At 42.9% G+C, this 18,494-nt stretch overlaps 2 protein-coding genes across 3 annotated transcripts; both read left to right on the plus strand.

Moving 5' to 3' along the window:
* Positions 1-627: 627 nt before the first annotated feature.
* Positions 628-6,185, plus strand: LOC142216891 (sulfotransferase 1C2-like). The gene is made up of 7 exons (XM_075284990.1): positions 628-931; positions 1,786-1,911; positions 2,003-2,100; positions 2,376-2,502; positions 4,941-5,035; positions 5,115-5,295; positions 5,598-6,185. Exons 1-7 carry the CDS (start codon positions 760-762, stop codon positions 5,708-5,710), a joined length of 912 nt encoding a protein of 303 aa, XP_075141091.1. The 5' UTR covers positions 628-759; the 3' UTR covers positions 5,711-6,185.
* Positions 6,186-10,994: 4,809 nt separating this feature from the next.
* On the plus strand, positions 10,995-17,405 carry LOC142216922 (sulfotransferase 1C4-like). 2 transcript variants are annotated; one of them, XM_075285033.1, is made up of 7 exons: positions 10,995-11,166; positions 13,682-13,807; positions 13,899-13,996; positions 14,094-14,220; positions 16,340-16,434; positions 16,514-16,694; positions 17,293-17,405. In XM_075285033.1, the coding sequence occupies exons 1-7, from the start codon at positions 10,995-10,997 to the stop codon at positions 17,403-17,405; spliced, it is 912 nt and encodes a 303-aa protein (XP_075141134.1). The 2 variants fall into 2 exon arrangements, with proteins under 2 accessions (XP_075141134.1, XP_075141135.1); XM_075285034.1 differs by having other exon boundaries at positions 11,052-11,166; positions 13,902-13,996.
* Positions 17,406-18,494: the final 1,089 nt, after the last annotated feature.

The following is an 18,494-nucleotide window of genomic DNA, read 5'->3' on the forward strand; positions in this document are numbered from 1 at the left end:
ACAATCCCTCAGCTGTGAGCAGGAGTAGGTTTGTAGGACCAGAGCAGAGGTGGAAGGTCGCTGCGTTATAATGAGTCATCTTTGCCGATAATAGATAATAAGACATATAAATAGGGAGTAGTAACCTGTAATACACTGTGATAAGAGCGAGGTACTCGGCGCCCCATGCCTCACTGACATCAGCAACTCCTGAAATACCTACAGCCCATATACAGCTTATGGGACCATTGTATAAAGTACAGGGTTTACCTGGGGCCCCTGTCAGGGTAGAGTCACTGTCACACCTTGTTAACCCCTTCCTTTCCAGCTCTCACCAGGAGCATAGCTAGATTACTTGCTGTATCTGGGAAAGCTGGGTGAAATTTGCCGTCAATTAATATGAATAAGAAAGTCTGAGAAATAGGGCTGCAGCTTTGGATGTAACTCAGGAGACAGGCAGGTAACAAACAGTTAATTAAGTGCAGTCCAATAAAACAAAGTGCTATGGCAGGACTGGATAAGGGCAAAGCCAAGAATTTGGCAAGAAGGGGAGGGGCTGAGTGCGGAGTCCTGGGCGGAGCTACAGAGGGGGCCAAAAATTAGGAGGGAACTGGAAATTCTATTCAAGCAGAATTACTACAACGAAAGTGGAACAGGAGCACGGAGGAGAGGACGCCGCAGTCATTTCTGGCAGGTCATTACACCTATCACCTGGATCACCATCCCAGGAACTCGTTATAACAATTTTTTTAACAACTAAACTTACTCCGTGACCCCAGGATGGATCCAAAATTATTGGAGAAATTAGAAGAGGAGATGAAGACCATACACCTTAAAATGGGGGAGATCCAGGGTATCATGCTGCCCGAAAGCACTATTGACATCTGGGAGAAGATCTGCAACTTCCAAGCGCGAGAAGACGATATCCTGATCGCTACCTATCCTAAAGCAGGTGAGTGAGGGTCCTGGCAACACAAGTGTACTCAGACGGGTGTGTGTGTGGGGGGAGATGCACAGAATGAGCCCCGTCCTGCTACACCAGTATTGGGGGGGGGGGGGGGGGGTGTGTGCGCAGAATGACAGCATCAATGACAGTTTTCCAAATGTCCTTACATCATCCATCAGTTGCCCCCATGATCTCAGTGAAAATGGGCTTTGTAATCAGGGGCCACATGGTGGCTCAGTGGTTAGCATTGCAACCTTGCAGCACTGGAGTCCTGGTGTTCAAATCCCGCCAAGAGCAAAAAAACATCTGCTTCATAATCATTGAAAGCATCTGTTACTCCATTTTATTATACCTAGACTCATGCGCCATTCAGGAGACTGGAAAAGCTGGGTGTTGTATATCAAATGTATTGTAATTGGGTATAATCCTGTAATCCTTAGTAAACTATCAGCCCCCTCCCCCTCATTGTGGCTTTATACGATCTCGGATGAAGCTCTCAGGAACCTGATACGGGTGACGGTATCTTAATAATGGGTTCAGAGGAGAAAATCCAACCGGTTACCTCATTGCTACTCCATTACCAGCAGTGCCAGCTGTACCAGGTCACACCCCAGCACACTGCAAGAGCCTTGTAAGATATTTAAAGGGACGGTACCATACATAGTAATATGACATGATATATGCTGGTGCTGTCATGGCAGCCATTGGTGGGTTTCACTCAAATAACCTACTTAAAAATTTCTAGGAATTAGGGAATTATACTCTAGTTACTGTCACTTTAAGATTTAAAGGGGAAATGCACTGTAATAGATTTTTTGGTTGGTTGTAGAAGATCAGCTCAAGTGTTTGTGTTTTTACAGGAACTACATGGATGCAGGAGATTGTGGACCTAATAATGCTAAACGGAGACGTAGAGAAGAGCATGCGGGCTCCGTGCTTTATCAAGGTGCCCTTCATAGACCTAAATGCAAAGCCAATGGTGTCAGGTATAGGAGACCTCTGACCTACAACTATTAGTAGCAATAATGTTCTACTGTAACAAAGATGTCATCTCTGTCTGATCTCTATCTGTTTTAGGAGTGGACGCCGCTGATGTCATGGAGTCACCGCGCCTCATAAAAACTCATTTTCCAATACAGCTTATGCCACCATCTTTTTGGGAGAAGAATGTCAAGGTAAAAATACCTGGATCATCATCCATGTGACCTCGAGTCTTCTCAATGTCCATGTGGTCAGAGTAAAGGCTTGACACTGTATCTTATTAGTTTAGAAATGGTCCGAGTACATTGAGGTGACCTCCAAAATCCACCATCATAAGTGATGCCATGGTTCATCTTGCGTATCTTCTAGTTCTAATGGGAAACCCAAAAGATGGCCTAAAGATGTCGTCTTTGGACAATGTTTTGTCCTGGTCTCTAACTTATGTTTTTTTTTTTTCTCCTTCTCACAGGTAATTTATGTAGCTCGGAACGCCAAAGACTGCATGGTGTCCTATTTCTACTTCCAGAGGATGAACAAGGGTCTGCCAGATCCTGGGACCTGGAATGAATACTTCTCAGCATTCACGGCTGGAAATGGTGAGAAAAAGACACACCACTTGTTCTTCAGGCTTTTCCATCATGCTTTCTCACTTTGTCACCGAGGTCCTAAGTCCTAACCATATACAGTGCTTTGTTGTTTCCTCACCATATTCCTGCTCATACTTCTCTTCATTTTGTCACAGTGTTCTTCATAGGTTTCCCTACCATGCTCCTTAGCTTTCTACACCATGTTCCTCATAATTTTCTCACAATGTTACTCAGTCTCAGCCTTTCGTCATTGTGTTCCTCGGCCTTTCGTCATCGTGTTCCTCGGCGTCTGCTTACCATTTTCTTATTACTTTCTTCATTCCATATTCACCACCTTCTAACTGCTTTCCAACCATGTTTGTTTTGCTCAATAGTTAATTCACCATATTCCTCAATCTTTTTACTCGCTATATTTCTTATTCTTTCCTCAACATGTTCTCCATGATTCATCACCATGTTCCTTCATATTTCCTCATCATATTCCTCATCATTTCCTCACCATGCTCCCAGTCTTTCATAACAATGTTCCGCCTCATTTCTTCACCATGTTCTTTACTGTTTCCTCATCAAATTCTTTCATTCCCTTCCATATTCCTCGGTGTTTCCAATGTTGCTATATACAGCTTGCATTTCTAAGTTTCCTCACCACTTCTTCAATGATCCTTACTGTTTTCTTACTCTTTCGTTATCATTTCCTCACTGTTTTCAATATTTCCTCACCATGTTCCACATCATTTCTCCACTGTTTTCATGTAAGACCCCGTTCCCACGGAGTAACGCACCGCTCATTCTGACACGTAAACACTCAGAGTGAGGCACTTCAAAACAGATCCCATTGACTTCAATGGGTGGCGTCTTTCACGCGCTATACATTGAAATCAATGGGTTAAAAAGCCTCCCATTGATTTCAATGTGTAGTGCGTGTAAGACGGCACCCATTGAAGTCAATGGGATCTGTTTTGAAGTGCCTCACTCTGAGTGTTTACGTGTCAGAATGAGCGGCACGTTACTCCGTGGGAACTGGGCCTAACGCAGCAAATGTGAACCCACCATGTCAAACATTGGTTTGATTTTGACTACACCTGAGGCCATTGTCTAAGTGGTCCCCTGGTATTCATCTTTTAACCCCTGTATGAGGATCTGGACTCTACTCCTAGAGGTAGCAACCTGGTGTAGTGGTCACGATACGTTGACCCAATTGAGTCAAGAGATGCCACTGCATAGGACAGCGGGACAGGCATAGAAATGGTTAAAGGGTGAAGTGAGATTAAGGCAGGCCAGTTCATTCAGCAGGATTTATGAGGTACTAAGGGCAGGGCAGGCGAAACAGGTTCAAAGTGAGATAACAAGCTAAGGGTCAAACACGGGTACACTGGAAAATGCAGCGTTTGGGATTCACATTCTCGGGATCTTTAAGCTAGGAACCTTACTGATCAGACATATTCCTGTGGGTGAAGATGCTCTTAAATAGCCCACCCTTGCAGGATATTATCTGGGAACAGACTGCAAGGATTGTAGCTTCTTATAGGGCCATTGCACCCTACAGGTAAGGACTGTAACACAAACGTCACAACCTTATAATAGTAGTATCAAGGCAGAGAGTGGATACCTGTCTTACCATGTTCCTCAGTGGTTCCTCACAATTTTGCTCAGCTCTTCCTCACAATGTTTTTGTTATTTCCCAATTGTGATCCTCACATCATCCCCCCCCCTCTATTGCCCAATCTTTCTTAATTTGTTCCTTATCATTTCTTCGCTGCCTCCTCACCATGTTCTTCACTGTTTCCTTACCATGTTTATAAACATTTCATCACGATGTTCCTCATTGTCCTCTCAATATGTTTATCATTTATTTATTATTTTCCCCACTTTTCTCTCAGCATTTCTTTGCCTTGTTCCTCACTGTTTCCTCATCATCTTCCTCACTGTTTCCTCATCATTTTCCTCACTGTTTTCTCACCATGTTCCTCAGCATTTCCTTACGATGTTCCTCACTGTTTCCTCACCATCTTCCTCACTGTTTCCTCACCATCTTCCTCACTGTTTCCTCACCATCTTTCTCACTGTTTCCTCACCATGTTCCTCAGCATTTCCTTACGATGTTCCTCACTGTCTCCTCACCATCTTCCTCACTGTTTCCTCACCATCTTTCTCACTGTTTCCTCACCATGTTCCTCAGCATTTCCTTACGATGTTCCTCACTGTCTCCTCACCATCTTCCTCACTGTTTCCTCACCATCTTCCTCACTGTTTCTCACATTGTTTCTCATTACTTCTTCACCATATCTCTTCTTATTTCCTCACCCTGTTTTTCACTACTTCCTATCCACGATCCTGAGCAGTTCCTCATCTTACCCTCATAATTTGCCCAATTTATTCCTCATTCTTTCGTAACTCCTTCCTTAGCATTTCCTCGCCATGTTCCTGATTTTGTTCCCTTCTTTCAGTTCCTTGGGGAAGTTGGTTTGACCATGTCATCGGATGGTGGAAAGCAAAAGACGAACACCAGATTCTCTATGTCTTCTATGAAGACATGATCGAGGTGAGGACAGTGACTTCCACATAACGAACATGAACAATCAGCTCAGCGTCTTATATTTTCCTATAAATTGTGTCACCAGGACCCAAGGAGAGAAATAAGAAAAATATCAAAATTTCTAGGCAAGGAGTTGACCGAAGAAGTTCTGGATATTATTCAACACCACACGTCATTCAATGCCATGAAGGAGAACCCAATGACCAATTTCAGCGTCCTGCCATCATTTGTATTTGACCAGTCCGTCTCGTCCTTCATAAGGAAAGGTGAGAATCTAAAATGCCAACTTTCATGAACCTAATGCCAGAACATCAGTATAGACTGACATATACCCCGCCACATCCTCCACAGTAATGTACACATGAGGATGTATATGTGTAACAGTCTATACATGTATTACAGTTACAGCCTGTGATCACCCCTATAGGAACGGTATTGCCCACCATCAGTATCTGTGACTGAGCAGCCCAGCTTTTTACATGGACTAGGATTATAGCATTATATCTGTAATGGGATATACCTTTAATTACTCATTATTAACCCCTCATTGTGTCCATTTTCATGACAGGTAAAGTTGGTGACTGGAAGAATCATTTCTTGGTGACCCAAAATACACTATTCGATGAAGTATACAAGAAGAGGATGGAGGGGAGCGGGCTCAACTTCCGCACCGAGCTATGAGACAAACTAAAATGGCTGCTCTGACACACGTTTGTTATATTGTGTATGAAACGGGTGGAATTATAACCCCCCCAACATGCTCCATCTACCACTCCAACTCCACACCAAGGCAAAGTCATTGAGTCTGGAGAGATACAACTCTATGGTGGATCTATTTGATCATTGGGATGGATGACCATAACGCCATTCTCCAGGCTCCTCCCCTTATTGAAGTACCTCCTCTTAATTAAACTCCTCCTCCTCTGAATGAAGCTCCTCCCCCTCCATCTATGGCCAGCAGTTTCCGGATAATCTTACTTTTATTACCAATGGTTTACTTGTAGATTTAGAATCATTTTGGACTTGCTCCTCCCCATGCTCTGACATCCAGCTGGGCATAAGTATCTGAGTAAAGAAAGCTGCAGTATAAAGAATGGTGAAGCCACAAAGCATCAATATGAGACTCGGATCAGAAACGAACAATTTCAGACTACCTCAGATATCAACGGAAAATAAAGGTTTAACTATTCGTACCTGTGTCCTTATTTGCACTTCAAGGATTTGCCCCAAACGATGAGCAAGTGGTAACAAACACTACATAGATCTCAGCAGACAGTATCACACATAATAGGATTAGATACACAGCTCAGCAGACAGTATCACACATGATAGGATTAGATACACAGCTCAGCAGGCAGTATCACACATGATAGGATTAGATACACAGCTCAGCAGACAGTATCACACATGATAGGATTAGATACACAGCTCAGCAGACAGTATCGCAAATGATAGGATTAGCTACAGCAGCTCAGCAGACAGTATCACACATGGTAGGATTAGATACAGCAGCTCAGCAGACAGTATCACACATGGTAGGATTAGATACAGCAGCTCAGCTCCAGTGCCTAGGAAAGCAGAGGTTGTCCCCCTCTGACTGATTATTCAAAAATGCATGCTGAGAAGTTGGGTGATGACTATTATGGCTGCCTTTACAGCTCCCACAGGCTTGTGCCCCAGCTTTCTCTAACTCCTGACTGACACGTTTGCTAAGGGCATATATTTCATTATAACTGGACAGATGTGCCATTCGCAAGGCTGGGAAAGCTGGGTGTGGTATAGCAAATGTATTGTACTCAGACACAATCCTGTAATCCTCAGTAAACTATGTGCCCCCCCCCCCCCCCCCATTGTGCTTTTCTATGGTCACGGCTGTAGAACCTGATATCGGTGACATCTTAAAAATGGGTTCAGAGGAGACAGAAAAGGATCTCCTGAGATAATCTGACCGGTTACCTCATCACCATACTGGTTATACATTGTCCACACCATTCCCAGCAGTGCCAGCTGCACCAGGTCACACCCCGCCACAGCGCAAGGGACTTATAACATCTTTAAAGGGACAGTACAATACATAGTAATATGGATTGATATACAACATTGTCAATCAGGAGACGCTGAAATAAATTCAAGGAATACTGAAATCAGGGAATAAGACGGAAGTTACTGTTACATACCTCTATGTGTTCCAACCATGGTCCTCAGCACCTCCTACCATGTTCCTCAGCATCTCCTACCATGTTCCTCAGCATCTTCTACCATGTTCCTCAGCATTTCCACCTTATTCCTCAGCATCTCCTACCATGTTCCTCAGCATTTCCACCATATTCCTCACTGTTTTCACAACATATACTTCAATTTCAAACTACATTTCTCCCCATTTCTTTACCATGTTCCTCATCATTGACAGTAGATCCATGTAGATCAAGAAATGCAGATAAGACGAAGGTAACTGGCAGTGACGTGGGTTTGTTCAATTTGATAATCCTGCAATAAGAACAGGTGGAACAGGATTTGATGAAGGTAAGACTAGGAGAGGTCAAACACAGGTAATCTGGAGATACAGAACCATAGGAACCATGTAAAAGGAAAGGTGCCTTAAATAGCATGCATGTTCAGAGGAGTAACTTGGAACAGACTTCTACATTTTCTTAAATAGTACATACAATGTATAGGCAGTGATTTGAGCAGAGCAACCATGGCCTGGAAGAGAGTTAAGGCAGACAGATAGAAGGTTGGCGTCTGCAACCAAGCAACACTATAAACTCGCCATGTCCTTCAGTGTTTCCTCACTATATTCCTCAGTTTTCCTCACAATGTTCTCACTATTTTCCATTAATGATCCTCAGCTTTTGTTCCCCATGTTACTAATGTTCCTCACAATTCCATCGCCATGTTACTCAGCCTTTCCTCTCCATGTTACATACTGTTTTCTCACATGTTCCTCATTATTTCCTCACCATGTTTGTCAGCATTTTCTCACCATGTTTCTCCATCAAATTGCTCAAACTTTTTCAACAAGTTTCTTGGTAACTCCTCACCATGTTTCCTCACTGAGTTTTCCTCAGTATTTACCTACGATGTTCCTCACTGTTTTTTTCGCAATGCCCCTGTTTCCCTACCACTTTCCTTACTATCTCCCAAGCATTTCCTCACAATATTCCCCAGTTTTTCCTCACCATGTTCTTAAGGCCTCTTGCAGACAACTGTGGCTGAGATCAGTTTGCTATCTGTGTTTTGCCTGGATAGCAGACTGACCCATTATTATTGGGAATACACGGTCACGTGTGCGGGTCACAAAATATAGAACAAGTCCTATTCCTGTCCAATTATGCGGCCACGCTTCCGTGGTTCCTACTGATTTAATGAAAGTGGCCACGTGTCCCCCGTGCGTCGCCCTTGCCTTTAATTCATGGCTGGCCGGAAGCACATGGTCATCTACAACCGGTCTTACGGTTCCATCACTATGTTCCTCACTATGTTTCATCACTATGTTCCTCATCATGATTTTCATTGTTTTCATGATTTTCATTGTTTCCTCACCATGTTCTTCCTTATTTGCTCATCATGTTTTTCACTATTTTCTCACCATGTTCCTCAGTATTTTATCATGATGATCTTCAGTTTTTCTTCACCAGGTTCATCAGTATTTTTTATCATGTTCTTCAGTATTTCCTTACCATTGTCAGGAGAATTTCTGCATCTATCAAAGGAGGCACAGCAGTTGATCATCTAAAATAAAGGCAGGCTGTTTATTTGCTTGTTAACAAGGAGACAACACAATATATGGACAAAGGTGCTGTGGTCATTGTTGTCTGAAGGGAGACCACAGGGGTACTTTTTTATAGTCAGTTTCTTAGCGTCTTGCCGGTCATTCAATGTCTTGTACTTCTCATCACAATCAGAAACTAAGTAGATGGATTCAAGGTTCTTTTGCACCCTTGGATGAGTTACAATAAGTTGTCTGGGTGGACACAACTGAAATCTAAGCATAATATAGATAAAAAGTGGTTACATTCTTATTAATCAGAAACTGGTGAATTCCAGGAATGTCCTCTACTCCATCTCCCTTCCAAACATCTGTTCTCAGCACTAACACAAGTATCTGTAATATTGATTCTGTTTATCCTAACTATTATTAATACTATTTGTGATATAATGTAAAAATGATTCCAACAACCATGATTTTCCTTATTTCCTCACTATGTTCCTTATTTCCTTTCCATGTTCTTTAGTATTTTTTCATCATGTTTTTCTGTATTTCCTAACCATGTGTCTTCATATTTCCTCACCATGCTCCTTGGTATTTCCTTACCATGGTCCCTAGTGTTTCCCCATCACATTCCTCCATCCTTCTCTATTCCTTCCTTATCATGTTCTCACCATGTTCGTGTTCCTAACTATTTGCCCATCTTTTAGGTTCTTGGGGCAGTGGGTTTGACTAAGTCCTAGGATGATGGGAAACAAAAGACAAACACTAGAACCTCTATATCTATTATGAAGACATCATCAATGACTTCCACTTAACATATATGAACACTCACCTCGGTGTCTTATATTTTCCTCCAAATTTTGTCACCGGAACCCAAAGAGAGAAATAAGGAAAATATCACAATTTCTGGGCAAGGGTTGAATGAAGGGGTTCTGGATATTATTCAACACCACACGTCTTGACACCATGGAGGAGAACCTCAAGGCCAACTTCAGTGTCCTGACCAGTCCATCTCAACCTTCATGAGTAAAGGTGAGAATATTATGTGATGGACTGTCCTGCCATATTTCAAGGACATAATATGGGAGAGGTGTGGATCTTGAGCATCTTGGTTTGTGACTATAATGCTGGAACTTCCATCTCTCTTTCCAGTCTTGATACCCTCTTTTATTTCTGAGTCCAGATCTCTCATACACTATTGATCTTTTGGAGGAGCAGAAGAGTGTCTTCTTTTTTCTCCGACCTCATCAGGGGGCCTCTTGGTAGCCCCTTGGTAGCTCCGTGCCGTACATATATAATGAGATGACAATGACATGGTGCGGTTTACTGTCTTTATTACGCATTCATCTGCAGTACTTAATGGACATGATTCAAACATGGAGGCCAGAACCTCCCGGCTCCTAGCAACCTGGAGTGTCCTACCATAAGATTCCCTTCAAAAACCCAAAATTGTGGTAGATGGTCCCACTCTGGTCTCTCATTATGGGTCTTCCTATCTCCTAGCAACCTGGTGTGCCCTACAATAAGTGTCCCCAGGAGAAACAGGGTCCCCTCTGGTGCCATATTACAGCACCTCTTGTCTCTGAGCAACCAGGTGTGCTACAATAAATATCCCCCCTAAAACACTCCCCTAATATAGACGATCCTATATTGATGTCGTATTACAGAACCGCTTGTCTCCTTGCAACTGGCTGTGTACTGCCATAAATGTCCCCAAAAAATACTCAACTGAGAAAAATGGTGCCCCTTAGTGTCATATTACAGGTCTCCTAGCAAACTGATGTGCACTACAACAATGGTCCCTCCAGAAAGGCTCTTTGGGGTAGTGTCACATTTCATATATCGATATTTTAGGGTGATTCTCTTTACCTATCTACACATATTCGCCAATGTTGTAAGGAGGGTTGATGGCAGAACTTGTCGCAAAAAAATTATATGTTGAGGTCATGACCTTAACATGCTCTGCCCTTGTCCCCGCAGATGTGATGCGCCCCCTTTAAGTGACATGGCATTTAGGGATAAAAATAGAAGAATACCCAAATAATAAGATTAAGGAACGGAATTAATAAAACAAATATATACGAGATGCGCAGTGGAGACCCTGGGGGCGATCAGCAGGTCGAAAAACCGACGGAGGGGCGGGAAAGGGGAGAGACACTGTGAGATGAATCATCACTTGTAAGAGCCAGCCCTTGAAGGAAGTTTTTATTCAAGGTGGAATTGTTAGCATATCTGTAGCGTCCAAGTCCCAGGATGGAGCTAGGATTATTTCAGAAATTGGTGGGGGGGCTGAAGAACATGAAACATAAAATGGGGGTGGTCCAGGATATTCCGCTCCTTCAAACCACCTGTGACATCTGGGACAAGATCCAGAACTTCCAGGCACGAGAAGACGATATCCTGATCGCATCGTTTCCCAAAGCAGGTGAGCAACACTCCTGACAACACAAATGTAGTCAGACAAGGGGCAACATGGTGGCTCAGTGGTTAGCAATGCAGCCTTGCAGCACTGGAGTCCTGGGTTCGAATCCTCCCAGAGACAACATCTGCAAGGAGTTTGTATATTCTCCCTTTGTTTTCGTGGATTTCCTCACATACTCCAAAGACATAGCGATAGGGGCTCACAATCTACATTAAAAAAAAATGTAGTCAGACAGCTTGGGAGTGCTCAGAGAAGGTCCCGTCCTTACCGTGACAGCTACGACAACATTGTGTCTAACATTCCACTGTAATATATCTGTATAGCAGAGCCCTGGTTTATGGCTACTTGTATCCACCACTATGTGTGTGTACAGCTAGTACTGATCTCAATGGGGGCTGCATAAATCTGTATACAAGGAGCTCCCCTTAGTGGTGACTGCAGGCATTTAGTATGCAGCAGTTCAGTGCTGCAACCCCTCCATAGCAAGCCTAGTCTTCTGTCTGATCGTTCACAATTTTATCCTGGAAATTTGAGTGACAACTAATATGGCCGCCATTACAGCTCCCACAGGGTTGTGCTGCCGTTTTCCTTAACTTCTGAATGACAGATCATACAAATCAGCAAAAAAAAAGATAACAAGTTTCATAATAAATCAATTGATTTTTAACCCTAAAAAAATTAGGGAACCTGAAATACTGAAAACTAATCATTATTCCCCAAAAACACAATAATTAGTAATCAAATGTAAATAAATCAATCTTTATTAATCAATCCAATATATACCAAACCACAAGACTAATTAAAAGCTATTTAAAACACAAAAAGACAGTGTGGAGTAATGGGTAACAATGCCTGCTTATACGGGTAATAATGCGGCATATCATGAAAATTTAACTCATCAAAATTTTTATTTCCTGTAGTTGGAGGCAACGCAATACACATGGGTTATGGTTCCCGAGGTACAACCACATAGAAACAGGTTAATTAAGCAGTAGTTAAATAAACAATTAAGCAATCAGACCCCAGGCATATATAGAACACAGAGTAGGACACAATGTATTCTGATGCAAGCAATACAAACAAATTAAAGGGAGGTATACCTGGGCACAGTTATTAACAGCAGGCAATCCCCCAGGTTCCTAAGGTAAAGCTCTTTACAGGACAGGGCTTGCAGCTCACTCGCTTATGTCAACGCTTATGTCAACACTCTGCGTGCCAGAAAGTCATCCACGGTGAAAGTTTATAACAGGATATGGTCAATTTTTTAACTCCTGGTGCTCCAAACATGACACACTCGTCATCAATTTCTTCAAGAGGGTTTCAATGAGGGTTTCAAGATAAATACCCTGACGCAGTTCACAACGCTGAATGCATAACTACAGATTGAATTCTTTGACCAGCATTTAATAAAGACCTTCAAGACTCTGAGGAACCTGAACCCAGTTGCCATCTCCCACATGGGATCTCTCGGTGGTCTTCTCTGCTTTGATGCTGCCACCATTTGAGCTTTTACAGGATATACCAATTAGATCGGATCTCCCGGTCAGTCTCCATGGCACACTCCATTCTGGGAAAGAAGATTCCTTGACTTTGGAAACTTTCAGAACCTGTCTCTCAAAAGACTCATTGTGAGAGTGAGTCAAGCTCCCAGGGGCCTAAACGGAAGAATTTCTATAGCCTCCACCTTCTCGAGGCAGATCTCCTCCAGAACTTTGGGGGATGAGGGGAATCGGAGTAAAGACATAGATCAGTTTCCCTGACCAAAGACTTGATAAGCCGTCCACCATCAGAGCTTGGCCACAACAATTCAGAGTAGAATAGAGACAGCTTTGTGAGTTGCCATTACTTCTATTGATGGAACCCCCTTTCCTCCATATTGTTGTTATACTGTAGAATATTTGGGTTCTCATTATGCTGGTTGAAGACTGTTGCAGCTCAACAGATCTCCTGTTCGTTCAGATAGAATACTGTCGCGAGATTGTCTGAATGAACCAAGACTTCGCAACGGAGTAGAAAGGAGCGAAAATGAATCAAGGCCAACCTGACTTCTTTCAACTTCTTTAGACTCTGGTTTGATGGACCCCACCTTCTCCGAACCAATTTGTGATCTGATGTACACCCAACCTCAGGAGGATGCATCCAAAGTGAGAATTTTCTGGGGTTGGGTGAACCAGGAGTCACTCCTGACGAAGAGACTGATGAATAATTCTCAACTTTAGGTCTAAGATTGTGGCAGCTGAGATCAGAATATCAGAATATCAGAGATATTCTACATCTAAACTGACCAAAAAACTGCATCAGATCACACCCTGCATAGGAGGTACTGAAATGCTGGACATTAGTGGGTGTCACTAGAATATGAAAAGTTTTTGAACAAAACTAAAAATGAGGGAATTATGCTGTTGTTGCTGTCACTTTAAGATTTAAAGGGGAAATACACCGTGATAGAGACTTTTGGTTATTTCGGTAGAAGTTCTTTCTGTGGTTTGGATCAACTGAGGTCTATATGTTGTTGCAGGAAGTATGTGGGTACAGGAGATCATGGATCTGATATTGTTGAATGGGGACATCAAAAAAAGCATGCGGGCCCCGTGCTTTTTGAAGGTGCCGTTCATAGACCTAAATGCAGCACCCCTGCCATCAGGTAATGGAGGCCTCAGGTCTACAACCAATAGCAGCAATGACATCATTCTGCAGCAAGATGGTGACAACAATGTGACAACTTTCTGTTTTAGGAGTGGAGGCTGCTAACGGCATGGAGTCACCGCGCATCATAAAAACTCATTTACCACTACAGCTTATTCCGCCATCTTTTTGGGAGAAGAATGTCAAGGTGAACATAAAGAGTTGAGAATTGATTCGAGCGTGACCTGACAACATCTTTGCACAATGTTTTGTCTCGTTCCTAACTGATGTTTTTTGTTCTTCAGGTAATTTATGTAGCTCGGAACGCCAAAGACAGCATGGTGTCCTACTTCTACTTCCAGAAGATGAATAAAATGTTGCCAGACCCAGGAACCTGGAATGAATACTTCTCAAAGTTCTTGGCTGGAAATGGTGAGTGCAAGTGACTCATCATGTTATCAAGTCTTTTCTCACCAGGTTCCTTATTATTTCCTTGTTGTAGCTTCACCATGTTTATGTAACACTCAGGAGGGCCAGGGCTGGTATCACGGTAATATATCAGATGTGGCCGGCTTTTAGGGGTCCCTGGGTCCCAAATGTACACAAAATCTCCTTTTTGATGTCCCTGACTACCCACCCCCACGTGATATCTGACAATGACAACAGACAACCAGGTCTCGGGGGTAGCCGTTGCTCTTTTACTAGCAGGACAAGGTAATACAAATGTACATATGGAGTAATTCTTCACATACAATACATCAATCTTTGTAGGTAGTGTCCAATTGAGCAGGTGATGGAGCTTGGAGCAGGAATGCTTTGGATAGTTTAATTAGTAGTTGCTTGGGTAGTTAAACTTGTATATACTTGTAAAGATGGCCTGTATCCAGGGGGTTAGTCCTCAACAAACTGGGTACACGTATGTAGAAGAGCAAATAGAATTATCAGCAGCGGGAGACCCTCAAATTCTGCCAGACTAGCTATGGGCAGATTGATAGATAGATTTGTCCCAAAGACTTACTTGAATAGAGAGATACGTGTGAGGTCCCAGATGTATGGATAACCAGGTCCGTCAACTTTAGTGCTTGTAGGCTTGGAGCTTCAGAGGAAAACACTCTCTGAGGAGAAACTTGAGTACAGCGGAAAAGCCATCTCTGTTTGGAGTGCCCTGAGACTTGGCTGCCATTTTCAGCTTTCCATGTGCTGCTAGCTCCACATGTCTTGTCTAGATGTCTTCACACAAAAGACCCAGACAAAAGGTCCCCAACCCCCCTCGAGGGGGCTGTAACTCCTCCTCCTCCAGGCCAGTCAAGGGAGCTTGATTGGTCCTGAAGGTCACCTGATCATACTGGACATTCCTGTACACTGGCAACTCAAATTACAATGGCAAGTATAGGCAGGTGTAGTTCACAAAAACATCCACAAGATGGCGCATTAATAGACCCCCTGTGTGCTGGCTATGGTAAAATAGAAACACTGGTAAATATATAGAAGGCATGAAGGGGGAGGAATCTCTTTATCTTATATGCAAATGTCCATACCATCTCGGTCTGCAAGGACTATTAAAGGGAATGGGACGAGCAGTACCAGGACATTACATTTATCAGTATTTCCCCATCATGTACCTCAGCTTCTTCTAATTTACTCAAAATGTTCCTCACCATTTCCACCTCATGATCCTCGGTATTTCTTATCCAGGTTCCTCATCATGCTATTCATAGTTTCATCTCCATGTTCTTCAGTGGTCTCTCACCATGTTTCTGAGAAAGTCCTTCAGCCTTTCTTCCCCATGTTAATCAGTCTTCCTTATCATGTTCCCCTGTGTTTTCTTACCATGATATTCGCTGTTTCATTCCTATGTTCCTTTGGATTTCCTCAGTGTTTTCATGGCATGTTCCTCAGTGTTTACTCACCATGTTCTTTTGTTACTGTGGTTTGTTTCTCAGTGTTTTTGTTCCCTCACAAAGTTCTTTAGTGTTTCCTCATCATGTTCCTTAGTATTTCCTCACTGTTTTTGTTTCCGAACCAAGTTCTTTAGTGTTTGCACAACATATTCCTTTACATTTCCTTGGCCTGTTCATCAGTGTTTCCTCACCATGTTCCTTATCACTTCCTCAGCGTTTTCTTGGCATGTTCCTTAGTGTTTATTTCCCATGTTCTTCTGTTTCTGTGGCTCGTTCTGCAGTGTTTTTATTTCCTCTCCAAGTTCTTCCGTGTGTCCTCATAGTGTTCCTCACTGTTTTCTTACCATGTTCCTAAGCATTTCCTCAGTGTGTCTTTAGCATGTTCCTCAGTGTTCCCTTTGTATATTCCTCCGTGTTTCCTTGGTATGTTCTTCACTGTTTCCTCACCATGTCCCTCAGTGTTTCTTCACTGTGTTCCTCAGTATTTCCTTGGCTTCTACTTCTTTCCTTAGTATTTTAGCACTATGTTCCTAACTGATTTCTCACCATATTCCTCACAGTTTACTCGACTTGTTCCTCAGTGTTTCCTTGCCATGTTCATCTGTGTTTGCTTGCCATGGTCCTCACTGTTTCCTCATCATGTTCCTCAGTTCCTTGGGGCAGCTGGTTTGACCATGTCATTGGATGGTGGAGAGCAAAAGACAAACACCAGATTCTCTTTGTCTTCTATGAAGACATGATTGAGGTGAGGACAGTGACTTCCCCATAACATATGTAGATACTCAGCTCATTGTCTTATATTTTCCTTCAAATTTTGTCATCAGGACCCAAAGCGAGAAATAAGAAAAATATCGCAATTTCTGGGCAAGGAGCTGACTGAGGAGGTTCTGGACATCATTCAACACCACACATCATTTGATATCATGAAAGAGAACCCAATGGCCAACTTAAGTACCCTGCCATCATTTGTAATTGACCAGTCTATATCGCCCTTCATAAGGAAAGGTGAGAATCTTACGTGCTTGTCTGTCCCACCACATGAACCTGATATGGGAGGTTCATGAATATAATGCTGGAACCTCAGTATAGGCCGCCATATAGTCCACAAAATTATTCTCCACAGTAATGCACACAGTATGATGTAAGGCAGGGTTCACACTAGCGTCGGTGTCCGACAGCTAATGATTGATGCTAATGTCCATGCAAAATCTTGCGCGGACATTAGTGTCGGACACTAGATGTGTCCGTTACATCTTGCATTGATTTAATGGGACATCATGTGCGTTCTTTTACAGTCCGTGTCTATTCTTAAGTGTCCGTTCACAAAGATGTCCGATTTTTCAAGCGGACAGCAAAAACCTACATGTAGGACACTAGCGGGACACCGACGCTAGTGTGATCGCCCCCTAAGTGTATAGTAGTCTATATATGGATTACAGTCATAGCTTGTGTCAACCCAGATTGGAACTGGGCCACCAATGGAGATTATCATAAAAACTACTGTTAAATGGCCAGAAATTATAGCGTATTGTTTCGTTGGGTAGGAGGAATATTCCTTTAACTGCTCATCATTAACTCCTTGTGGTGTCCATTTTCATTTTAGGTAAAGTCGGTGACTGGAGGAATCATTTCTTGGTGGTCCAAAATGCTCTATTTGATGAGGAATACATGAAGAAGATGAAAGGGGTTGGGCTGAACTTCCGCAATGAGCTATGAGACAACTAAAATGCAGACTTTGACACACATTTGTTTTATTGTGTATGGAACGGGTGGAATTATAACCCCCAACATCCTCCACCACCTGCGCCAACCCCAGACCAAGGCAATTTGAGTGAATCTGGAGATATACAGTACATCTCAAACATGGATCTTGTTGACCACTGGGCTGCTTTCCAGGCTTCTCCCTCATGCAGGTTTCTATGTACTGACTCCTGCTGAGCACAGCTATGGCGTAAGGCATGGTGAAGGGTATAAGCACCAGCTTAAGCTTCTAAGGAAACAGGAGGTGGATTTTAGACTACCTCAGGCTTCAACAGACCACGCTTTAGAGCTTGCTTTAAAGATTTGCCCCCACGCTGTGCTACATTCACACTAACGTTTGTCTCTCCAGACCTGAACGACAGAGAACCTGTCTGCTAAAAAAGCAGTTACCAACTAACCCCCATAGACTATAATGGGGTCTGCCGGTGTCTGTCAGGTTTGCCCTCTACAGGGGCTTCCACAGGGGTAACCAACAAAGACAAATAATGCTTCTATATAAAGGCATGATAACTAGACCATGTGCAACATGTGTACACTATGACGTGCCTCCTTTTGCAATTGCGCAGGCGCTGAATAATAGATTTATGCGCATGAGTGGGAATCACAAGAATATGAAGACATATAGAAAGAATCCATCCATAATAAGGCATGTATATGAATGCTGTATAAGGTTCTTATACCATCCTCAATAGGCTCCGTCTCAGATTCCATCTAAAACTGGCAAAGAGGAAAGTCCACCATTTTAGACAGAGTCTAAGGTGGAGGAGACTCCAACGCACATGTGAACCTAGTCTTAATAATGATATGAGGAGAATGAAAGGAAAATTGTACATTATAGTGAACGCTGCATAAAGGACGGTTCACATAGCACTGCTCTGCTCTGAGACTTTCTACCATATTGGTAAAGCATTGATAGATCCTGAATATGATGACATGAATGGTTAATACCTTTTGTGTTAAGGTGATACAGGCAGGGGCGTAACTTGAGGGGGTGCAGTCGCACCGGGGGGCCAGGAGCCTTAGGGGGCCCATAAGCACTGGCAT

Source organism: Leptodactylus fuscus, chromosome 8 (assembly GCF_031893055.1).
Source record: "Leptodactylus fuscus isolate aLepFus1 chromosome 8, aLepFus1.hap2, whole genome shotgun sequence".
Lineage (NCBI taxonomy): Eukaryota > Metazoa > Chordata > Amphibia > Anura > Leptodactylidae > Leptodactylus > Leptodactylus fuscus.

Coding starts and splice junctions, on each gene's coding strand:
- LOC142216891 (XM_075284990.1), top strand. CDS start 760: ATGGATCCAAAATTATTGGAGAAATTAGAAGAGGAGATGAAGACCATA. Junction 1,912..2,002: donor TGCAAAGCCAATGGTGTCAG/GTATAGGAGACC, acceptor TATCTGTTTTAG/GAGTGGACGCCGCTGATGTC. Junction 2,101..2,375: donor TTTGGGAGAAGAATGTCAAG/GTAAAAATACCT, acceptor TCCTTCTCACAG/GTAATTTATGTAGCTCGGAA.
- LOC142216922 (XM_075285033.1), top strand. CDS start 10,995: ATGGAGCTAGGATTATTTCAGAAATTGGTGGGGGGGCTGAAGAACATG. Junction 13,997..14,093: donor TTTGGGAGAAGAATGTCAAG/GTGAACATAAAG, acceptor TTTGTTCTTCAG/GTAATTTATGTAGCTCGGAA. Junction 14,221..16,339: donor AAAGTTCTTGGCTGGAAATG/GTGAGTGCAAGT, acceptor CATGTTCCTCAG/TTCCTTGGGGCAGCTGGTTT.